General features: G+C 38.0%; 1 protein-coding gene across 1 annotated transcript in view; it reads left to right on the top strand.

The window, feature by feature from the left end:
• kcnh5a (potassium voltage-gated channel, subfamily H (eag-related), member 5a) overlaps positions 1-26,417 on the top strand; it is a 73,150-nt gene that overhangs the window by 34,885 nt on the left and 11,848 nt on the right. The window contains exons 9-11 of the mRNA XM_026944419.3: positions 12,740-12,939; positions 14,273-14,525; positions 16,528-16,724. Of these exons, the coding sequence (XP_026800220.1) occupies positions 12,740-12,939; positions 14,273-14,525; positions 16,528-16,724 (650 nt within the window). The remainder of the gene's footprint in view (positions 1-12,739; positions 12,940-14,272; positions 14,526-16,527; positions 16,725-26,417) is intronic.

Genomic DNA, 26,417 nt, shown 5'->3' with positions numbered 1-26,417 from the left:
GATGGCATGGGAAAAAACTTTAGGAACCAGACTCCAAAGGTGACCCTTAATCCCATACTGGGATTATAAATCATTACAGTATACACTATATAGCTTTAAAAAGTAAAGGCAAACAGTACTGCGTATGTTGAAAAGATGTGCAGTATGAGCATATTGTGAATAGGAGTCCTGGGATGAGCACAGGACACTCATAATTACGGCAGCAGTTCTTAGAAGGTACATATATACAGTATCCAGTTGAGATTATCCACTGAAGCGAGAGTGCATCTTAAACTGTTTTTGAGAAGTGCAGGGTATCCATATGGGACCATCCACAACAGCAGAAGGTGGGTCACAAGTGCAGAAAACACCAAGCAGAAGTACAGCATCAGGAAAAATTACAGAGGGCCTGTCCTAACTGGCGAAAAGGGCTTAATTTAAAGTCAGCAAAATATTAGTTTTGTGATATTTGCTTAGCTTTTACTTGAAAATTACTTGTGGGTAGAAAATTAAAATCTCATTTCATGCAGGGCTGTGTAATAGCTGATGTTGAGCTTTGCAAAAGGGAGGCTGTGCAGAATTCAAGTTGTAACACAGTAAGGAACCCTGTCCCCGTCTTACCTCGGTTCTTTACAATATGTTGGTGTCACCACTTTTTTCCTTTCCCTTTTTTTCTCTCCCTAATTTTGGTCACCTGGAAATTAACACCCACAAGCATGCCCTATTATACAACAGCTACTAATTGAGGATGGTGAGAGCTAACACAAGCTTCTTCTGGGACACATGAAGCCATTTTTTTTTTTTTGCTAAAACACTATCTGCCCTCTTCCACATACATGAGCTCACAGACACCCACAGCTAGCTTGCATTGTTGTGATTGATAGGGGTGAGAGGGTATACCATTCCTCCCACCTAGAGAGCACAGCCAAATTGCTTCCTTGGCTCCAGACCACCGATGGCTGTAGCATTGTCGGAATTCAAACTCGTGATCTTCCTACACATTTCTGTTTCAGTACTCAGGAGCTAAGTAGGTGTCACCACTTCTGTGGGAAAAAAAAATTACTTAGAAACACAAACTGAAACAAATCATTATGAGTGAGTATGAGTATGCTAGATAACACACGAAGATGTGTGTTGTTTGTGATGATTGAGTGCAGGTGTGTAAATCTGTTCTGAAGTAAGGCATAGGCATAACAGTTTGTTACTTATTTGATATCCAGGTTTATGCTTTATATATACAATAAATCTTTACAATGTATTTTTGCAAGCACACATAATAATTGAAATATTCGGTATGAAAATTAAGATTAAAAACAGAATCTTTTTCAGTAAGTGCAGCAGGCTAACATAAATGTGATGCATCATTCATACCTGTACTTTTTCTGACCCAGGGGAGGCTGGTATAAAAGTGCTTGTTGAGCTAAGCTCCCCTGTCTTTCGAGGATAAAAGAAATCAATATAAGGTTTTATTTTTGGTATTCATATCAGATACTTTGCTTTGCTTTAAGGTGGATTATTTTGGGCTTGGACCCAAGTGGAACAGCATTAACAGTGATTGAATAAAAAAAAAAAAATACACAGAATGCTGTGAAGCGAGACTAGGGCTAATTTCTTTCTAGATGATTACGCAGAGTGAAACAGATTTGATCTTCATTTGGGCTGCTATTTTTCAGCTCCTCATACATCATCAGCAAATTGAAAAGGCACATGTAACGTACAGTGATGGGTGTAATGAAAACACATGAGGTGGATTATTTACTGTCAGTTTTTTTTTTCCATAAAATGTCTTTGGAGGAGAAACAAAAAGTAAATGGACCAAACGGAGAGGCATAAGTTTAGTGTTTATTGGTTTGAATGAATGGGTCACAGCTTTTCTGTATACCATATTTGTATTCAGAGGAAAGATGGCATGAACCCAGTAGGTCAATACGGACACGACACACTTAAAAAAATAGAAGTCACTATTGCAGCTAATGTAATAGTTTTCCCCACATTGCTCTTATTACACCATCTGTGAGATTGTTGTGATATAATGCATTGCTCAAATCTAATCAAGCTATTGACAGATATTAGATTTTATCCTTCCCATCTAATATCCCAACCAGCCATCACTCTTGGTTTATAGAGACACTCTCAGACTGCTGGTTAACTCCTACACTGGTGCAGCAATGCAGTGTCTGACCTTAGGCCAAAAAATATTACCTACAACAAGATTCGCTGAGTTCCCTTACTTAATTTGAAGCAATCAAATTTGCATTTTTGCATTTTTCCAATTAAGTGGAAAAGGACTTATGTACACATTGTATATGATCTACAAAGTGATTATTAACTGCTGTGAAATTTTTTCCCTTTCCATTGTTTTCTGTTTCTAATACTGATGAAGTTGCTATTTTTTTAAAGCAAATATCAAACCTGTCAGTGTGTTCTAGAAACTAGATTTTTCCTTCCTGTGTTGTGTATATAGATTCCAACCTTTTTTGCTGGGAGTAAACAGGATCACTCTTTTAGTGGTAGGCAATTTGACTCTCTTGACACTGGAGCCTTTGAGAGCTTGTAGTCTGTTATCTAACCTGCCCTGTACATTTGCTAACGTTATGGGAAATCGCTGTGTTTCGATTTCCCCTTTTCTTGCACTGTGTGTGTAGAGGAGTTCGTTGTGATGTGGTGTGGAAGTTGTGGCTGGAGACATTGGGGTTATTGAACAGAATGAGTCAAATCATCCTGAGGAAGCCAAAGGAAGTGCACTGAAGGATAGAGAGAACTAGAGATGCTGGGTCGAGCGATTCTTAGCCTCAGGGTCTAAGTGGTGTGTCGATGCTGCATATCGATCTATATTGTGTTGCAGAGAGAGATGATGTGGTTACTGGGGGGAGAGACATTTACAGGAGAGAGAGATTGTGGAATTACAGAGAATAGGCTGTAGCTTATTGGATTAATAAGAAGAGCAAAACACAGTACAGGGAGTTCTTCGCTGTGGGGAGAAGCTTGGTGTGAATAAACAAATCAGCAAGATACTACACTATGCAAAGAGTCAGTGTCGAGTAAGTGCTTTACATCACAAACTTTTTTGAGCCTATTAATACAATTTTCACAGCATACTATGGATTAAATACCTCTACACAAATTCCCCCAACAGCACAATCAAAGCTTCCCAGTGAGATTAGTGCTTTTACATGCTGTATAGTATGTCTGAGGAAGCTCTGGTATATGCCATTGTTTTCACTTTAGGTTGAGTGATTTTGTATAATGGATCTTGTGTAATGGTTGTTTCAGCTGTTCTAGAGCCTAATCTGCACTCAAAGGTCAAACTGGACTGAATGATTACTCCATCTCTAATGGTCTTGCTTACTCTGCTTAAGTGCATCGCAATGACTCCTACACCCCTGACATATAACACCATCTCTGACCAAATGCCTGTAAAGCATGTATCTGTAAATTGAGCCTTATATCAGCATCCCAATAACAAACACACAATAACACATTAAGGCATAGTTTGCCATGTACTCATGAGGTACTGACCAAGATCACATTACTGGTAACTCATTACTTAAGGGAAGTGTTCATACAGGTTCATGACACATACAGTGTATAAAGCTTCCATGACAACTGCTACAGACCTATATAAATATTACACTTATTCTAACAGGTGGTTATTTCAACCACCATCACCAAAAATGAAAACCAATCTAATTTAAATATAGGAGAAAATATTCATAAATATGTGTAATGGCATTGTCATTAGTGTTCATAACAATCCTATATTTAGTGAAATTAAACTCGTTTTACCTAAAGAAAATATATATATATATCTGTCATTATGTCACAAAGTTTTCATGGCAATTCATAAAACCTATAAGCAGAAATAAAAAAAATACCCAGGGGCCAATAGAATACACACAATATTGTTATTACTGTGTATTCTATTATAATAAGCATTAATTAAAACATATATGCAGAAATACTAAACACACTTTAGGGTCAGAAAAATATACAACTCTGTCACTGTTGTGTCAAGAGCTTGTCTTAAGTATTCATAAAAATGTATAAGGTGAACTACGAAACTAAATTTGAAAACAGACAGAACTCTTTTCATACACTGAAATGATTGTTGCTGTTAAAAACCTTCACTATGACAGCACAATATACAGCAATATATGTTCCTGTTACCACAAAGTGTCGAGTTCGGGAGACACTGCAAAGCAACCTTTGGAAATGCACACTGTTGTTAAATTTTTCCAATTAACCTCACTAAGCAAGCTCACATGTCACATCATCACCATCATGTGACTCTGGTATGCTGGAATTACATTGTGCTACAAAGTCAGCCCAGAAAATGTCATGTCAAAAGAAGTCTGTGTCACTTAATTCATGTGTTATATCAACTTGAATCAAAATTGATGAATGCAGTAATTGTGAGCGTTGATGATTGTTGGAATCAGGTTAATATCAGTTATCATGAAGGATTTGTGTACACATCATATAGTTGTATAAACACTACCCTTGAGTAAAGTGTTACATATATTATTTTGTAAATATTACTTTATAATGGACTAGCTCACAGGCATAAGTGCTGGGACTAGCTGTGTGCTGGGTTTATGAAACTCTGAATACCAGACCCTTTTCTATATCGATAAAGCATTGAGCTTGTCAGAGGTAAGACTGCATGTCCAGATGACATGGTTGTCATGTCCTTTGGAGATATCTGCTTCAATGAGATAGAGACAGGAAGGAAGTAATGTTGGGGGAATAAGCTCATGCTGGTAGAGAGAAGAGAGGATGATGGACAGAAATGAACTCTGGCTGCAGGCTGTGCTGTAATTACTGCACCCGAGTGAATTAGTCATTCTCCTTGCGGGACGCAGGCGTCCTTAGTACTCATACTAAACAATGTCAGTTTTTCTTTGGGCCATTAAATAAAGCCCACTGAGAAATAAACCTACATTAAGACTGACACTACGGGCTACATATGTGTCTAATTGTTTGGGCAGGCAAGTGAGCAGTAATATGTGCTTGTGCTTAAGAGGCTTTGTAGAAAAATCTCTTGAAGGCAATCTCTTGGAATTATTGTGCACCAAACTTAAGTGCTACTGTACTCTTGTTTGCTTATATTTATGAGTGGTTTGTCTTTGTGCTACTCATTGGGAGAATTCTGGGGGAAAGAACCACATTTATTTTGCATCAGATGCAGTCATTTGGAAGGAATATACTTGGATCATTTGTCCTTGATGCATTAAAAGCTGCTGTAATTATATAGCAATTTACACAACATTCTTTAACTGAGCTGAGTCTTATGCTGGATACCATACTTTCTTACGGTTAATGAACAGTGAAATAATAGAGAATAATATTGTGAGATAAATGCATGAGGAGTGAGGAAGTGAGCATCTAACCATACATACATACATACATACATACATACATACATACATACACGCACGCACACACACACACACACACACACACACACACACACACACACACACATACATATATATATATATATATATATATATATATATATATATATATATATATATATATACACACACAGTCAGGTCCAGAAGTATTTGGACAGTGACGGAGTTTCTGTGATTTTGCCTTTATACACCACCACAATGGATTTGAAATAAAACAATCAAGATGTGATCGAAGTGTAGACTTTCAGCTTTATTTTAAGAGGTTCCACAAAAATATGGAATTCACCATTTAGGAATTACAGCCATTTTAAGCAAAGTACTTCCATTTTCAGGGGCTCAAAGGTATTTGGACAATTGACTGACAAGAAGTTAATTTACCAGTTGCGGTCCATTCCCTCGTTACTTCAAGACAAATGAAGCAGATAAAAGGTCTGGAATTGATATCAGGTATTGAGTTGGCATTTGGCAGCTTTTCGATTGGAGCTACCAATATGAAGTCCAAGGAGATTTCAATGCAAGTAAAGGAGGCCATCATTAGGATGAAAAAACAACATAAATCTATAAAAGAGATAGCAAAATCCTTGGCCAAATCAACAGTTGGGGACATTCTTAAAAAGAAAGAAAGCACTGGTGAAGAATCCTTTCCTTGTTGAAGGAAAAACCCCTTCACCACATCAACAGAAGTCAAGAATACTCTGGAGAAGGTAGGTGTATCATTGTCAAAATCTATAATCAAGAGACACCTTCATGAATGTAAATACAGAGCAAGGTGCAAACCACTGGTAACATTCAAGAACGGAAAAGCCAGATACTTCCGGACCTGACTGTGTGTATATATATGTACTGTATATATATATATATATATCAGCTAATTAATAGGCTGCACAACAATTTTTTTGCGTTTTGCTTTGTCCTAAACCACTAGAGTTTATTTGCAGTATTTTTCTAGATCTGCTTAATGCAAATTTATCCAGTATCTCAGGCTCATTAAGATCATGTTCTCGCCAGAGTTAGAAAACCTAGCAGAAGGATAATAATTAAACAGTAAGTGAGCTGAGTTTTGTCTTTCTGAATGGAAAATGTTTGTTAACATAAATCACTATTGTCCTTTTTGAATGACATCTGCAGATCTGCTAATCTGTTGAATCTGATTCTTACATAGACTAAGTTACAATGCACTAGACTTGTGTACTTTTCTAGTTATCGCATGCTAGGGGTCCTTAAAATATAGCTCAGAAATGACGGATAACATATCAAACTTGGTTATTTCTGTGTACTAGAATTGAGCACTTTTTTCAGAGCTGTCTTGTACTGTATGTCCAGTCCCATAGGGCCTAACAATGTGAAACGCTCTCACACGGATGATTAATTGAGGACAGAGGAAGAGAATATCTCTCGCTTCACTTGATGGAGTACTGATTTATAAGATAGCTCGTTTTAAAGCATGTAAGGGTGTCTTTTAATGACAATGTGGCTTGTTATTTCCTCAGAATGTGTGAACATCGTCATTAAGTGTAAGATCTTGATTTTACTTCTTTGGACTTTTGCCCTCTTCTCAGATTTATATCTTAATGCGCTTAGCTAAGCATTGCTGGATTTTTTCCTAGCTGACGTTTATTACTGCTGTGTTGCAATAACATCTCATTATATTTATGTCTACTGACAGTGGAATTAATCAAACCTGTATACCCATCCAGTTTTAAAATTTAGGAAACAACACACATTTCTTATTTCATGTCTTGTGTATAGGAACTGTGATTCCTTTATTACACATCTACAAGTAAATGTGATTTGTTTTTTGCATCATGATCTAAAAATATTGTAATGACATTTAGGTTTTGTTTTCAGTCCTCTAGCCTAGTCAGTATTTCACTGTCTTGTGCTCTCCAGCTTTACTGAGCTATACATTATTACACTATTATTTGTTGAGTAGTGGTGTCTTTGGTGAGGTTTTTCAATAGTGTCTAGACCAACGACTTTAAACACTAGTATTTGACTAATAGAAAATGCAGACTAAAGAAGCAGATTACAATTTTTCTTTTTTGCTGTCAAATGCAATATGATGACATTACAGGGGATCTGTTCACTCACAGAAGTGAAAAGGCCTGTATTCAGAAGTCCAAGCCATCCAACAGTCATGCCATGTTTAATATTAAGATATTTTTTATTATATTTTGAAGACAAACAGGCAATTAATGTATGATAGATCATTAGATTTATTATATTTACGTTGTAAACTAGAATAAGAATCCTCCAGATGCCATTTTCATATTATCTCACTTTGAGTGATCTTCACATGATTTAATAATATAATGAGCTGACAGGCTATAGAATGCAAACAATCTCATTCATTCATTTAGTCATTCATTCATCTTCAGTAAGCACTTTGATAACCGGGTTTATGGTTATAGCCAGTCCCTGGAACACTAGGTGTGAGGTGGGAATACACTCTAGTGGGGACGTCCATCCATCACAAGGTACCATGCACAGATACATTTAAACACTTAACACCTAGGGGCAATTTAGGGTCACCAAGCCACCTACTGGAATGTTTTTGGGAGGTGGAAAGAAACTGGAGAACCTGGAGGAAATCCACACAGACACAGGGCACACACAGTAACCCTGGCTCAGGATTGAACTGTTGACCCTGGAACTGTGAGGCACTAACACTACCTGCTGCATTTGTGGCATTTTATCATAGAATTATAGACTTACTATGGGAAATGAGTTATCAAATTGATTAGTCTCTCTGTTGATATCCAGCAGAAAACTTTTTGTAATGACATATCAGTGTAGAGAAATCTGTATAACAACAAATAAAATAAATCCTACTATCTGTTTAATTTGGCACCGATTTCCTCAATCCCCTTACCAGCTGATGGGTTGAGAACTTATAATAAACCAGTCCACAGCTGGTTGTAGAGTAAATGTTTAATTGGCGTGCTCCAGTCAGGATTAGATACTTGCTATCTGTATACTGGTGTGTATCTGAGTGCATATTTGTGCCAACCCAGCAAGCTTGCTCAGTTAGAGCCATACTCAGCAAAATGCTCTATCTGTATTCAGCCTCTGTGAAACCCTCTGGCACCTCTACAGGCTTCTCAGCAGCGTGGGTTTTCAGAGAAATCACTTAGGAAATGCCCTCTGGGCTCAGGCATTTTAATGTCCGAGATTTTGCTAAAATAGTTTGCTGAACAGAACAGCAGAACAGGAGCACTGCAAGTTGGCCTTTAAAGAGCATACATACTGTATGTTCCCTTTGGTCTCACTTTATTTGTACCATCCATGCTAGGTGTTGCCTGGCTTTTGTCCTAATCTAGTTATTATGCTTTGGGGTGGATGTGGCTGGGTTTAGGTGCAAAGATGAATTTGGATGGCTAGTTCTGCAAGTGTGTGCTTTCTGTATGGATTTGTCTCAGGACTATGAACCAGCCTGCAGCACATGAGCTGGAGTTGTGACTCAGCCTGCTGAATATTACATTGGAACTTGGTTATTAAGCAGGGCGATATTACAAGCTCTCCACTTGTGGGTATACTGTCGTGACAAGACAACCATGAAACTTTTATACACCCATTTTGGCAAATCCAAAATGTGCCTTTAGGGCAATCATAAAGCATGTGTTGAAAGCTAAAGTGAAATGTTGAAGTGAAAGTCTGTTTAAATTGCAAAAGATTTTCTCTTCAGGCAGAGAAAAGCTGAGCTAGACATCAGCTATTCTCTCTCTAACCTTTTCTATGGGTTCATCAAGGGTTCTTTGGATGGGTAAAGAGTTTCTACTTTAGAACCATTAACCTTTTCTGAAAAGGAAATCTTTGTTGTAATGTTCTGAATAGAAGCCATGCTCAATTATTTGTCAATGTCCAGAGAAAAAGTGCTAATAGTGATATTAGTACATACTATTTGTTCAACACTTCTACTCTGTGGCCTTTTCCAGGTCTGAGGCAAAAGGTTTCTGACTGTGTTTGTGTGACCTTTGAAATGCTAGTGGTATCAATTAACACTAATCTGTGGGTGATCCATGCCTAATTACTTAGCTTATCAGACCAGTATATGCACTGAGCTCCGATGTGATTTGCTTTTTTGTGGAAATCAGTTTGGCTTAGTGGGGTTGTGTGTCTGTGTGTTTCTGCTGATGGCTCTCTAATGTCTGCTTCATATTGCCTAAACTAATATAAAAATAACAGCTTCTGTTCACCACAAAAAGTGAATTATTGGTTCAATGTTGATATGCATCATTGTTAAGTCTTACCTAAATTACATGCTGCATTAAAACAAAAGCTATTACTCTCATTCAGCCTGCTTCACCATGCGTAATGACTTAATGCTTTAGTGTCCAGATACAACAAACACCAATAACTCTTAATTAAACATGTGCTAAAGAAAGGTTGAGCTGTAGAAAGATGGTGCATTGCTACACATCATTCTGAAAAAACTGCTAGCCTTGGAATCATTCTGGATATCAGGTATCCGGTTTGAGCTACAAAGCTTCAAAGACAAACCAGAGGACTTGGCAATACCCAGAAATGTGAAGCAGGCAATTAGACCTAGACAGGCAAACTAGATAAGACTAAATCAGTAAACATGGACCAAGCTACAGCCACAACATTAACAGGTCGACAACATAGGTTTGCTATTGTCTCAGGTACAAGAGTAGTGTGATTGCAAATAGGGGAGTTTCATTAGTAATCAGGTGACTGTGAGGGGGGATAGGAGTTTGACTGGAGGTCAGCTGATGAGGTTGTGTGCTGAGGATGATGGGAGTTATAATCTGCACCTTCAGGAGCATTTGAAGTGAAAAAGAAGTAAAAACTACTAAAATGTTTAAGTAACCTTAAACCTTATACCTTAGTTGAAACTAATAGGAAAACTACGTAGTTAAAATGGGGGCAGTCATGGCCTAATGGTTAGAGTCTCGGACTTGTAACCCGAAGGGAAGGTCTGGCAGGGATTGTAGGTGGGGGAGTGAATGACCAGCGCTCTCTCCCACCCTCAATACCACGACTGAGGTGAGACCCTTGAGCAAGGCACCGAACCCCCAACTGCTCCCCGGGCGCTGGTGTGTGTGTGTGTTCACTACTGTGTGTGTGGACTTGGATGGGTTAAATGCAGAGCACAAATTCCGAGTATGGGTCACCATACTTGGCCACACTTCACTTAACTTAAAAGGGTAAGTCTGGACCTGCCACCAGCTCCTGGGAATTTAAGATTTAATTTAAAGATTGAAATTACTAGTCACTACCCTTACTATATGAAACATTAACAGGGTGACTGCAGCAGGGTCACCAGGGTCACAGCTCCAGGATCCCTGGTTTGATCCTGAGCTTGGGTTACTGTATGCTTGGAGTTTCTGTGCATATTCTCCCTGAGTCCATGTGAGTTTCCTCTGGGTTCTCTGGTTTCTTCCCACCCAACATGTCAGTGGATTGGGTAAGACAAATTGCCCCTAGGTGTGAATGAGTGCATGAATGAGTGTGCATTGTGCCCTGTGATGGACTGGTCATACATCCCTAGTGTATTCCCAGCTCATGCCCAGTGCTCTCCGGATAGGCTCCAGAATCACTGAGACCCTGACAAGGATCAAAGCAGTTATTGAAAGGGAGTGATCCTTGCAAACACAGAATACAGTTCTATTTCTATTTTGACTCCTTCCTTGAATCCAGAGCATTCAACTTGCTCTACATTTGTATATTATTCTGGTCCTCAGTAGCCTGCTGTTTTTATTACTAACTGAAGATAAGCTAGTCTGTAACAGAGGTAGACTGTAATCAGATCTACCTCCCAATGTTCTGTCAATTTTGTTCCTTTCCTTTTTGGTTATGACACATTTGTGTCTTTTTATATTTATCTTCTCTGGGTCTAAACTCTTTCTTTTGCACCAGTAAACATACTGGTAATAACACAAGCACAGAGCTCAGGAACTATTTTGGTCTGGGTTTGTTACCATGGAAACGTCCTGAGGCCCGCTACCAGTTGCATACTGCAGATTTGAGTTACTTACAAGCTGACAGCATATATGTCCTGTTTATTAGTGTTTCACACTTGATTCATATTAATTAGGTATACATTCAAGGAAGAAGAAACAGGGATAAATTAAAAAAAATAGCTACAGATTAAATACATAGTTTGATTACTTTCAGTCAATGCTGATACACCAATGATACACCAGATTTAGATTGCAGTGCTGTGGTTTCTCTGCCAAGGTTGTGGCATTGCTGTGGAGCTTTTCTGAAGTTGTATCTAATCTTCCAGGATCTCTCATTCATACGACTATGCGCTACACACAAAAGTCAACTTTGGAACCGTGGATTTTTTCCCCTACAGCAGGGCAAATCTCATTTATTTCTTAAACCTGACTTTTAGACTGAATGTCCACATCACTGATGACAAAATCAGATTCGTTTGTCTGGACTGTATGATTGCATTGCCACATTGGTTAGTCATAGTAAAGATATTCAGTCATAGTTTGGAGTATATTTTGTGCAGAAAACTGTAACAAACTGTGCATATGCAATATTTGTTGCTGAATAATGAAGAAAAAAACCAATATAACATCCAATTTTACTCGTCTCACTGAGGCACAGAAATGTGATTCTAAGCAGATTTAAAGTCATGATTCATGAACAAATATGGCTTGAAAAGTCAGATCTAATTTTTTTTTCAAGGAGATTGAATTTGAGCTGTCTATCTAGACATTTTTAATGTTGCAACTGAGAAAACTCATGCTATCTTAAATTAACGGACAAACTATGGAGCCAGTGATGGATTTGCCACATAATCGAAGCCTGATAATTAACACAATAATTCAAAACAGATTTTAAAAATGTGTTGTATAACAGAAGCAGGTTTTAAGAAAAACATAGAATTGCTGATGTGTAGACGTTTATGTAGCATTTATGGAAAGAGCCACAGGTGCTTTGTAACAGTCACGGTGCCTTGTAAAGTTGTGGAGTAAAGTCTTGTCGGTAAAATAAAGTGCATTTATGTCTCATTAACTTCAAGAGAGAAAAAGGAGATGCTGGTGAGGAAATGACTATTTATAGTTGTTACAGTGTAAGTTACAGCAGGAACTAACTTCTCACCTACATTCAATAATATTAAATGTTACTATAAACTATAAAAGTGGTCATTTTTTAAAATGATCACAGTGCTGTTTAGGTAATATCTTTTCATGCTGTCCCGCAAGACGTTAATGTAAACTTCCTATGTTTTAAATCTTACAATAAAGGGTCGGATACCTTCTCTTCATTAGACTAGTGATTCTTCTGTAAGTAGCAAGTTGTGTGGCTTTTCACCTCACCAAATGTATCTTACAATGCCTTTGCTGGCCATCTTTCTTTCACAGCTCTCCTGTATGCCACCATCTTTGGAAACGTGACCACCATCTTCCAGCAGATGTATACTAATACAAACCGCTACCACGAGATGCTGAACAATGTACGGGACTTTCTGAAGCTCTATCAGGTGCCAAAAGGCCTGAGCGAAAGAGTAATGGACTACATTGTCTCCACCTGGGCCATGTCAAAAGGCATTGACACAGAGAAGGTCAGAAAGCCTCTACCTTTTCCTTTTGAGTGATCCATTTGTATCACATCCTACCAAAAAAAAAAAAAAAAAAGAAGTTGGTGGGATGAGATCTAATCTCTTTTCCCCTTAGGTACCTCCATGCTTGTCACACAGTCTTAAATGGTTTCTTAGCTGGCAAATACAGCCACCTCTCTTTGCCACTTAACATAGCAATAATGTCCCTCCTCAAAAAGACCAATACACACTCGCACTACTATACTCATATGGTTTTCAATAATCCCACAACTTCTTGGGTTGTTTCCACAAATCTGTGTTACTTCAATGAATGGTCATGAATGTGGTATTTAATTATGATTAATTCACATGAGTGAATATGCAGCTGTCTGTGTTTGTAGATGGAATCTCCTTTATGATATCTTAAGACTGACAGCTGTGTTTAGTCATATTCATGGCTTAGTGAAGTCAAAACCTTCACTGTCTCCAATTGTATGCAGCATGTTTTCATAACTTTCTACTGTAAGTCAGTCCAGAAAATAATAATCTTAATACAACACCAACACCACCCCTCCCCCCCGCAAAAAAACAAAAACAAAAAAAAAACCAAGTATGCTGCTTAACTCAGATGTTGACAACGTAGTCCTTATGATGTCCTTAAAAATGTTAAAACTGGCATAGTACTGCTGGGACCTGAATGCTTTTTAAAGATTAACATGAAAATAATTATAGTAATTGTGCTTTAACTTAAAGATCCTCGATAAGGAACATATGTCAGTTATTAGCATTAATGTGCACCTGTCTTGTCTTATTCAGCATTTTTCAGTTGCTTAATAATGTTATCAGCATAAATTCTGGAATTTTATTCCTCTGCTGTTTTTATAATACCTTTCTATTTAGAAAAAATAATAGAGGGGAAAAAACTTTCAGTTGATGGTTGATTTAATTATTGCGCTATACTGCACCAAAATGCAATATTCATGTCTACTAGAAACTCCAAATCATTTCCAGATACCAACAGCAGCAGAGGAATTTTGTTTCGTCTACAAGAAGCTAAATCTCTGACCACCATGCAGCTCTTGTCCTGTACATAAATTCTCTACACACTGACACATGGCTGTATTACTCTGCACTTTTTTGACTTGTGTATATTATAGGCGTGACTCTTGCTGAATTGTCTCTTTCTTGAGTTTTATCGCTGCTCTCAAATTGCATTGAATCAGTGCAAATCTACACTTCTCCACTCATTACACAGTGTTGATTCACTGTCTCATCCATCCTGATTCACACATATCAACTGACTGACACAATGTGTCACTACTCTGCCATGACATTCATACCCCCTCTCTTCTGCTAGGTGCTGTCCATCTGCCCCAAAGACATGCGGGCAGACATTTGCGTACACCTGAACCGGCAGGTGTTTAATGAGCATCCTGCCTTCCGGCTGGCAAGTGACGGCTGTCTGCGCTCTTTGGCTGTGGAGTTCCAGACCACACACTGCGCACCGGGTGACCTCATCTTCCATGCTGGAGAGAGTGTTGACACACTATGCTTTGTAGTGTCCGGCTCACTTGAGGTCATTCAGGATGATGAGGTTATTGCCATTCTAGGTAAGATAGGTTACTCTTGCTGCTTTTTTTTTTGATAAAAATGATATGACAAGTGTTTAGTGACTGTCACTCTAGTCAGCATACACACTGGAGAATTTTAGCAAACTGCAAAGTCTTATAAGAAACCCTGCCCCTGGCTCAGCATACCGATTAACTGAGCTTTAACAGCGTAGGAAAATCTTGTTAGGAAGCCTTTTTTTTGTCATTTCCTTGAATCCTACTGAAAGGGAGAATTTGTGTTCACATATATTATATTCAAGGAACCACAGATCTGCATAATTACTCACTAAGTACAATAGTGTGCTGAAATATTTTAACAAATCTGTACTCTCTCTATAACCTGGCTTGTTTCTGTTCCTCTGTAAGTATGTTCATAGAATATACAGGATTGTCTTCTAGCTCCAGACAATAACTTTTTGATGCATAGCCCTTGTTGCCTTAAGGTTACCTTCCAAGCCAAGTAAAAAACTCATATTCAGACCATAGTGAATTATGCATACGTTTTTTTTTTCACTGCTTTCCATGCATAATTATTCAGCATAATTGATCTGTAGACACCTGTGCTCTGGCCATGGCAGGTCACCAGTAGCCAGGATTGTGCACAATTCACTTAATTCTGTAGACATAGGAACATGAATAAGTTAATAATAAAAAAAATGTTATTTTTGATCTTCCAAATTGCTAAATTTCATATGTGAGACATTTCACTGCTTGTGTTTTCTTATGCTACATCTAATTTGGTATCAGTGTTTTTCTTATTTGTCATTTGTTAGCAATCAAGTGAAGATTATTAAGGCTATAAAAGGAGCATGGGGAGATTTGGCCAAGCTCCAAACAGTAAGAACAGAGCTGAACTGTGGAAATGTGTGTCTGTATCCAACACACATATACACATTTATTTCCTAAAGCAATATTTCTTACATCTTCTAATAGAGTAAGCCATACTCTGTAATGGTTATATCCTCTTGCCATAAGAATATGATGTGCCCTGCATTGACTCCCCTATTTTTTCGAATGACATCACATTAGGTGTGATTGCGTGCTGCAGAAAGGAACTTAAAGTCTCGTTGTTCTAATGGGGTAGCAGATCAGATGCTCTCCTGCCTTAATGATTATGAAACTAAATAAAATGGGAACACTGTGTGTTAATTATGCTCCAGGCACTTACTTTAACCCTCCACTCTGAACCTGCTGAGATCCTAATGATGCCACTTGTCAAAAGACAGCATTAGTACGTTGGAGGAAACCAGATTAAGGCTGAGCCCAAAGAAAGTCAGTTTTAGATTTTAGACCTATGCTTTTTATAGAAATTGTGTGGTAAAATTAAAATGCATGCTGACATGGCTTTACATTCAATTATAGACAGGTCCATAAGTATTTGGACAGTGACACAATTTTTGTAATTTTGCCTCTGTGTAGACTTTCAGCTTTAATTCAAGGGGTTTAACAGAAATATTGCATTTGTTTAGGAATTATAATAATTTTTTACAGAGTGCCTCAATTTTCTCAGGCTCAAAAGAAATTGGACAATTGACTGATAAGCAGTTTCATGGCCAGATGTGGCTTGCTTACTTGTTATTTTATGACAAATTAAGGAGATAAAAGGTCTGGAGTTGATTCCAAGCGTTGAATTTGCATTTGGTAGATGTTCCTGGGAACTCTCAATATGCAATCCAAAGACTTGGCAATGCAAGTGAAGGAGGGTATCATTAGGCTGAAAAAACGAAACAGACCTATCAGAGAGATAGCAGAAACTTTAGCAGTGGCCAAATCAACAATTTTGTACATTCTTAAAAAGAAGGAATGCACTGGTGAGCTCAGCAACACCAAAAGGCCTGGAAGGCCATGGAAGACAACTAAATTGGATGAATGCTGAATTCTTTCTGTGTTGAAGAAAAACCCCTTCACAACATCTAGCCAAGTCAAGAACACTCTGGAGGAGGTAGGCATATCATTGTCAAAGTCTATAAAGTCTACAAAGTCAATTTGTTATTTTTCACAGGTAAGGGTGATGTGTTTGGTGATGTTTTCTGGAAAGAGACCACGCTTGCTCATGCATGTGCCAACGTGCGTGCACTGACTTACTGTGACCTCCATGTGATCAAGAGAGAGGCACTGCTCAAGGTGCTGGAATTCTACACAGCTTTTGCCAACTCTTTCTCACGTAACCTCATCCTCACCTGCAACCTCCGGAAGCGGGTAAGCACCACACATACGCATTACCATAAATGGTCCCCGTGCAGATAAATAGGACTAAGGTTATGCTTACAAATAGCAGATTTATATATTTCCTCAGTGTCTTCAGCCCAGTATGTCCTCACCAGAACTTTTGGCATGATAGCATGTAGTCCCATGTTATTACTGGTTAAGTGTTGGGGCAGAGCCCTCAGGCCCAGCTATGGCTTCAAAACCTGGCCTCATGCTGGTTAAGCACATGAATGATTAATTTAGACTGACAGCTTGCATAGAGTTCTGAGCAGTGTGGCTTCAGAAATTAATGGAATTTGTTAATGTCAGTCTTAACCTGCATTATTTTATTTATTATTCATGAGAGATATCTGTGGCTAGGTGTCCATTCTTCCTTTTGTATTTTAATACTCATCGACTAAAACAGGTAGATTGTTATTCATGTGGGATCGGATCCCTACCCTTAACATGAAATTATTAATATTATTAATTGATTTCAGGAAACACATAATAGCCAGTGCTGTTGAATTTTAAATACAAATACAACATTCCACCAACCTGTGAGTCATGCTAGATGTAGGTTGCCCTGTACTTAATGCTTAAACATAAAATAGTAGGAATGGTGGTGTTTTGTGTTTTCTTGTGTGTGCTGAAAGTAGGATGTGTTAAGAGGGACGTTCTGTGTTGTGTAGGTTGAAAGTAGTATAGAATAAGAAGTAACAGTCATGAGATATGAGTTGGGGGGGTGTTGTGTTGTGTGTGTAAGGTTTTAGGGCTGAGCATTGTTCTGCCAGAGTGACGCAGGCAGACTACCTCCCCTCTGTGCACTATTAGTTGGGTGGCTCGACTGATGAGCTGGCTTTACTAAGAAGAAATCCCCCCTGCAGAGCACACCCTGAATAAAGCATGAGTGTGATCACTGGGAAGGACACACAGACACCAACCCCCAAACACAGTCTTATTCTTACCCTCTGGATGTACCCTATTAAACAAACAGACATTATATATACTACATATGATTAACCTGAGGAGCCATATTTCTCATAATCCAGAATACATACAGTATACAGTAACACAAACAATATAGTCAAGCATAATTGTCTGCATGAATTCAGTCTCACATGGGCAAACATAATACCCATCAGTTCTTTATGCCACTTATCTAAAAGCCTTCTCTTTTCCCACTGCCTTAGCTGAGCAGCTTTTATCTATGAGCTGTCACTCAAAACCTCTCACCATGCACCATTTGCCCTGTCAGTGGCTTTTTGCATCACCCTCTATGGTGTGACTCTCTTTATCACTCCTCAAGGTGTCCTCGCTGTGAGGGAAAGGCTCAGTGAAAGCCTACGAAATATCTCTGCAATGAAAGGTTAGCTGTGAAAGAGCTCCAAAACCTTAACCTTCAGTTGCCTATTGATTTACCGGTAGGCCAGTTCCTTTTATGGAAAACATGACTCTAGAACGTTTGACTCACTGAGCCTGAGTCACAGGGGCCAGAATGCTTGTATCTTCAGTCATCAGTCAGTGACTAGGTTAGTTGGATCTTGGATTTCGGGTGTTTGAAACCAGAGCTGGTGTAAACTTGGATCTTGACTCTTGTTCATGAAAATGGTTTCGAGTTGGGTCTTGTCTTTTGTAGCTCATGGATTGTAACACCAATTGATCCATACATAATGTTCTTATAATACTTTTATAATTGAACAGATGACAGCTCACTATGAAGAGAGTCCTTGACTTTTTATTCAGCAGATAAAGATTTTACAACATGAAAGTCTTGTACAATACACAGTGGAATTCATCCATATTTGATCTTTCCTTTATCAGTAAATTCAACTCAGTTTAATTCAATTCAACTCAAATCAATAAGCCTAGATCTAGATGCGCAAGCCATAGGCAACAGTGGCAGGTAAAAACTAGCAAGACAGGCTCTCAGGTGGCTCAGCAGAAACACATACACCCTCAGGGGTTTACAAGTTCAAATCTTATGATGTCAAGAAAATGGCTTCCTGAGGCAACTAGTCTGCTGGCACCGGAAGAAATTACCAACTTTAAGCATCTTCTGGAGAAATGTGCAATATGACAGGAACATGTACAATTAACCTACTGAGTCAATTATTCCTGATAGGCATTTAGCAGATCAGAGAGCTAAACCCTCTGAGTTTGATTTTTACTTCTGTGTGAAAGAGTTTTCTTAAGCCTACATATGGCATAAGAAGATCTTATCTTATCTTATCTTATGTTATCTTATAATTTTTTCAGAAGTAAAAAATAGGTACCTTCTTGTGTAATTATTATTCACTGAGGTTTGGGGTGTAAGATCTAATTCCAGAAATGAGGTTCTACTGATGGGCATCTCTCTTGCTCGATTTACAAGGCATCTTCTTGGAACTGCCCTTCGTCCTGCCAATAAGCTGAACAACACGGGTTCATCATTCTAACCATTACTGTAAATGAGAAGACAGAGAATTGCTCTTTCAGCAGCAAGAAGAAAGACTAAGACTTGAGAAATACACACATCTGCAGAAGCAGCAAAAGGGAGGAAATGTGCTTGCTGTATCATCTATCTTGGGCCAGAAGTGTCCTAAAAGATGACTTGATGGATATGGCATACAGTAAACTATCCCAATTTTAAGAACCTGTAGCAATGTGCATATATGTGATGCTTTGAAAACTATGGCTGAATTTTTGATGCTGAAAGGTTGCATAATGTGAGGGGAGACTCACGATGCATGGAATATTTGGGGTGATATATTTCTGTTCTTACAAATTTCCGGACAGCAGACACTCAGTTATATAAAGTGCATGTACACGTCTTTTGGAGCTTCAAGAGGGCATAAAACATGGAATTTGAGAAAAAGGATGGAAATGGTTGCCTATCCTGACCCTACGCATTAGCTAAGTAAGCAAGAAATTATCATGAGTTGATCCTTCTGCCCATTTATTACAGTTATTACATCCGCCCCAGTCATTACATCCACATTTATTTGTGCAGGACAAGTATTACTATGGCTCTGATTGTGTAGAGATCAAGTGGTTTTCTCTATGTGATCCATTTAGAAGAATCAGTTTAGCTAAAGGACTAGAGTGAAATTCAGCCTCTTGTAACAGCTGAAAGAAGCAGTTATAATTCCTATTTATCAAATGAACGCATAATTTATAATGGTCTTGTTACTATTTACTTGAGCAGAAGTTAGGTATTTTGTGTTCTTATATTATGAATAAAATGTTATTTGTTCTATTGCATAGTGCATGTAGTAGCAACTAATTCCTTTTGATGTGAACATTTCGAATATTCCCAAAGAGAAGGTTTGTGTGTGCAAAATGAAAAAAAAAAAGAAGCTAACTTAATTATCAACAGAATTATGGAGGATTGAGTCTTTTGAATAAGCAAATTTACATTACATTTAGTAAATTTAACAATTTATCCAGTTAAGACAATTCATACTTTTCTAATTCCAATACTAAATTTCAGATATAAATTTATTCTGATTGTCCTTCCTATAAACTGCCCTTTTCCAGAAAAGTTCCTTTTTCCTTTTAAATGTCCCCTCAAAGCCTGCCAGCCAGTACAATAGTCAGATTGATTACTCCAGCATTTTGGCTTGTACTCCAAAGTCCAAACTAGGCATTGATCTCCAGACAAAGTGCTCTAATTTATGCCATTGTAAATGGCATTGCCTCCACCAAGGCAACCCCAACCCCCCCCCTCTTCAGATGGCAAGCTCCATCTTCAACCATTCAGTGTGGGCTTTCTAGAGGATGCCTTAATAAGGAAGAATGGATCTCTGAATCTGATTGAGACTATAATAGATCTCGCTGTGGTCGCTAGCGGCAGGCGCTAATCTGATGATTGGCCTGCTGTGCAGTGGGAGGTGCTGTACGCAGTCTAGCTGGGCTGCTAATATCACTGTGTGAGGATGGTGTATGGGCTGGATACCGGAATAAGCTTTCCTAAGTGGAAGCAGTGGGTAAGGAGTTGAACAAAGGATAATCTGGAAAGATAAATACCTGCCAAACTTCATTAATAGACACTCTCACATTGTGCTTATGCAAGGATGCAAAGCAAAAGTTTTTATAAGCAACTTCTGTTTTCCAGACCTTTAGGCTTTATTCTGAATTATTAGGCTTTATCCTTTGAAAACCAGTGGCATTTAAGTAACCAGGACAGTTAGTTATTGATACGGAATTTGTTTATCTAGTCTTGACAATTGTGAGACGTATAATACCATTGTGCTCCTATTTTGGCTGTATTAAGAAAGCTAAATAGTATAATATTATTTAATATAAATATACACTACCTGACAAAAGATTGGACACGCCTGCTCTCAAAGGTTTTCTTCATTTTAACTATTCTCTACTATTATACAATAATAATGAAGAAAAAGCACTATAGAATAACACATATAGAATTATAGAGTGGCAAAAAAAGCATGAAAGAAATCAAATATATTTTATATATCACTTTTAAATTCATAACAGTATTCCTGATTAAACTTTGCACACTCTTGCCATCTTTTCTACCAGCTTCATGATGGAGCTTCACCCAGGAGGCTTTTCTTAAAGTTACCAAATAGGCCAAGCTACTCACTGCTTCTCCTAAATGTAAATGTTCTAAGTTATGCTTGTTGGGGGATAAAATTCAATTTTAAGTAAAAAAAACTTTGTGGAATGTTTTAATCAATTGAACCATAAGGCACCCCGAATCAATGGCTTATTTTTGCTGTATTGTAAATGTATCATATCGAGACACCACTGTATCGTATCGAATTTGAATAATTACATCCCTAGTGATGGCTCGCTATAATGTTAGCACTCTTCAGTAATACCTTGCTGAATAAAATCCAGGTTACATGGTTTTTGTAATCCCAGAGAAAATTAATTTGATACCAGTCTCATATAAAGCTCTGCACAACGTGAACCTCTGTACCAATTTGCTCATGTCAGGCTGGCTTTGTGCCTGTCCTTCCTGCTCTGTGAGCTAGAACACTGGAGGCTCTTCAGGTGCCCTGAATTTCTCTTAATTATGATGAAATGTTAACTGGGTTGGAAAATGGCATTTGAAAACTTTTGAGGAGTAGGACAAATAGCATTTCATTTAACTGACAAAGGAGAAATTCAAAAATAGCAGATGTTACTGAGCACAGAAATGATGACAGTCATGGTCACAAGGTGATGAACTTTGCTATTTTCTTATGACAGAAATTAAACAAAGTAAACAAAACCCATAAATTAAATGGGTACATTAGCATGAAATATTATTACTACACCAAACAAAATTTTCAGTGCTTTATATGTTATTCCAATTCCTACTAAGGCTGAGCATCACTCACTGTTTTTTTATTGCAGATGAAATTTGTGCATTCATGATGCTGTTCTCAGTTGAGGTTGAGTAGTATTAAGGATAAGAATCATTCAAAGTTCTCATAAGCTATTGTTTTTGTTGAGGACAATAAACACTCAACACTGTGAGATTAGTCTCTTTTGAGGCTGAGAATCACTCAGACATACCACAGTACATATGAGCTGTGATGAAGCAACATTCAGTCTGTAAAATATAGCAAAGGTAAGTAATGAGCTCCATGCCACCTCTTCACCGCCGCCAAGGATTTAGCCACAGTGTGCGCCGATTAGCACTTACGGCATCTCTTGACCTGTGTTCAAGTGTGCTTGCACAATCATTTCCTTTACCTAGCAGGCTGACCACTACATCAGTGACCTGCTGCCTGGCAGTTTCATGTTCAAACAGCGCTTAAGGGCTCTCAGTGGACAGATTCTGGCCTGAGCACTTTCTCATTTATGAAAGCAGAGAGATTAATATGTTTCTAAATATACCATGGAATCAGTATCTTTGGCAGCAATGCTGGATTCAGCCACAGTGTGACATTTATATTTACATTTACATTCACTCATTTGGCAGATAATTTTATCCAAAACGACTTACAAATGAGCTGAGCAGTTGAGAATTAAGGGCCTTGCTCAGTTGTCCAACAGTGGCAGCTCAGTAGTCAGTAGTCCGGAGCCCTAACCACTGAGCCACCACTGCACCCATGTTTGAACATTGTGTCAACCAATAAGGCTTGTTTGGCTGTAGTGATAGTCATCACATCACATCAAAAAATCTAGCCGTGTTAAGGGACAGACAATTTATGTACACTTCCCCTGGTTCATATGGCCAGCTGTACAAACTGCTTAGCACCAAGTCCAGGCCATACTATGGACCAGTGGAACCATTGTTTTGTCTAATTTAAGTGCTCCAAGCTGCTACCTGCCAATCTGTCGCCAGTGCACAGACAATGCTAGTGACATCAACTTTTAGGGTACACCCTGAAAGAGACGCTTCTAGCCAACTTTGAAAAAACTCCAAAGAATTGTTCACACTGCAAGATAAGGGGTTTATGCCCAAAGCTTTGCACCATAGTGAGAAAACTTTCCACTTGCCTTCAAGTAGATATAGATGTAGATGCCTACATGCAGAGCCGGCACTAGTACATGTGACTTATGTAAGATCATCTATGCAGCCTTCACCCATCCCAGTTGATAGCTGCGGCTGGTGGGTGGGAACTGGCAGATGCCCAAACTGGGAGAAAAATGGGCTAAAATCCTAATCCTAAAAGAGAATACATTTACAATGAGAAATGTGATTTTAATTTTTAGCCTCATCCACATTTGTCTCACTCATGGCATTTCAACATGACTGTCATCATCATCATCTCTTCACTTGACTGACCTCTATTTGTACTAACATTGAAGAGGAAATAAACACAGATTATTTCATTGAGTTATGTCCTGTTGACTAAATTTCCTGTGTTTTTATTAGAGTATTTAAACATTTTAAAACTTTGTCCACTCTCAGGTGTACATGCACAAGAGTGTACAGTATAAGCATTCTTTTCAGTATTAATGATGTGTCAACTCGCTGCAGTAATTGGCAGAAACCGCAATTGTAGTCAAAACTAAATTATTCTTGTCTTGTTGTATTTTCCAAATTTGAGCCATGGTGACACCGATGGGCTTTCCCAGACAGCCACACATATTCTTTGCAAACCAGGATGTCAGCTCTCTTATATTCGAGTTATATGCTACATGGATTTATGTGCAATGCTTCATCAGCCTGTACCCTTAATGAGGCCACTGGTCTCTCTATCAGAGATATTGATCTCAAGTCTAGAGCTTCTGCATCTGCTAGTGCAGCCACTATGCAAGCCCCTTTATCAGGTTGCAGCTTCAATATACTCTTAAACACGCATAAGAGCACGTTAATGAAATCAGTACATTGCGGAATTGCCCAGTCACTCACTTGGGTGGATGAAATGGATTAGACATTTGCTCAGCTCTATTATTTGAAGGATCCAGCTTTAGTTTTGATAAAGTACTCATAACACTAGTCTGCATTGTATTCCCTCCGGTAGTTAGCGCAAGGCTCTATAAGTGTTTATTGAATATGCTCAGGTCCCAAACAGTGGTCTCTAGCGTGTGTGCATTGTCATGTGTTTATTTTAGATCCAGTAAGAAATGGCAATAGCTATATATAGCTTCTAAAGCTAAGTAGTTAAACACAAATTAAATAATGCACTAATCAGAGTGAAAATTGGTTGTTTGATTTACGGTATATACTAGGCTTCATACTCCCTTTGTTGGCAGATTAGCAAAGATTGCTACCTCTACTACCTACATACTCTCACCAGAGGCACCTATGTTATGTTGTACTAGTGTCTCCTCCTGCTGTAACTGTAATAAATTAATAACAATTGTTCAAGTGTCTGTTCAAACAACATAGTCAGTCGTGGTGAGAATAATAAAATACAAGCATTACCTTAACCCAAAATGCACATCAATGCACTGTCAACTGAGGCAGGTTTAACAATAACAAGATCTGGATTATTAACAAGACTTCCACAACCTCTTGACAAGGTGAGAATGGGAAAGGGGACAAGCCTGATGTAATGAGGACCTTTTATAGGCTACTGTTGTTTATCACGTTCATGGTCACAAAGTGATGAACTTTGCTATTGGTACTTGGCAATGAACAGAAGTAGTCAGCCACTGACATCGCATGTCACTTTATTTATTTATTTATTTATTTATAACTAATAAAAGGCAAAAGGCAACTGTAACTAAACTTTTGTTTTTTCTCTTAATGGTACACCATCTCCTTCCACTTCGTACTCCATAATGTGTGGAATTTCAGATTTGACAGGCATAAAAGACTACCATAAACACATTTCACTCTTTTATTTGAAGGGCTGACCTATGAAATTAGATATTGATTAGAATAAAATTACTTATAGCATGCTACCAAGGCTTCAGATGCTGATTGTTCATTCTATTTTAAAATTTTTAAGAATGCAACTGTTTCTTTTCCCAGCAATAGTTTTACAGAAGGTTACAAGCTGTCTGAAGAAGAAACACTGTACTAAAAATACATCCACTGTTTCTGTGGAATTTAAATAGGTCTGCTGGCTAAATATGATTATAATCATTTTGTAGGCTGATCATAAAGACTTGTTTCATGTGGATATTTTTTAATTCTTTGGGCACCTAGCCAGCTGATTTTTAGTTTTTCTGCTTCATTCATACCTGTACATTCAGTGTGTACAGTATTTTATTATCCTCCTTCTTTTTCATTTATTGATTATCAGTCATTGTGTAATTTGTGTCCGTCTAATTTAGCTACTGCAGTGTTATCAGATTTTATTAACTCTTTTTATATCTCTGATTGTAAAAAGTACATATCTCTGTGTGCTCTTTTGTGTGTCAGTTGTTGCTTCAGGTGACTGAATTGGAAAATTGCTTTTTCCATTATCCCACTGGCTTCCGCTTGGGAATAAGCCAAAAATGTTATATATTTGACAACCACAGTCTGGATGTGTTTTTGGAAATGTAGTGCTTACATGACTTGCCTCATTCTTTCAGGGTTTTTCCTCTCAGACTTAGGCTGGTTCAATACCAGTTTCTATTTCCAGGTGGCTATATTGCCCTGATGCGGTTCGGAAATAAAATCAGTCAGATGAATTATTTTGAGGTGAAGAAAAATTGAATTAACTGTATTATTTTTCATATACGGTATTACCAGTTTTTTAATTGTGAAAATAATAATGCTACCTAGAGACGGTTAACAAAAAAGAATTCTCATTTTAAATTCCTTTAGGTTAGTCTCACTTAAACATTTTTCTCCTATGCAGCAGTGAAAGCTGTTGACATATTACGTTTTTCTTTTGCCACTAGATACACTGGGCGTTGCACTATTTGCCATAATTATGAACAGCTGTTATAACTAATTATTCTGTGTATGATTAAAATGTAAATTCCTTTTACTATTCAGTCATTAGGCAATTGTTATATTATTCATTTACATCTCTGTTACATCAGTTCTCACATCATGTTGTCGTAGTATATGATTTTGGATTATAGTGTGTAAATTAAAGATGTATCACACACATTATGTATTATCACACATTTTAAACAGTGTTTATCTGTAATTCAAATACATTCATTATTGTTTAGCTTGTTTAGCTTATGACACTATACATGAGATAAAAGCATACGGATGGAGTGACTAGTAGAAATATTCATATATTTTGAATGCCTGTACAAATGCACACTGCCTACTTGCCTTGTGTTGCTAAATCTGTCCGCATGAATAATACATGGTTTTCATTTGTACACCACGGGTGAAGATTAGTTCCCACAGATCCTGTATGAATA

Source organism: Pangasianodon hypophthalmus, chromosome 19 (assembly GCF_027358585.1).
Source record: "Pangasianodon hypophthalmus isolate fPanHyp1 chromosome 19, fPanHyp1.pri, whole genome shotgun sequence".
In the NCBI taxonomy this organism is placed as follows: Eukaryota; Metazoa; Chordata; class Actinopteri; order Siluriformes; family Pangasiidae; genus Pangasianodon; species Pangasianodon hypophthalmus.
Note: the sequence above shows the minus strand (reverse complement) of the source record. Positions and strands in the feature narration are given on the sequence as shown.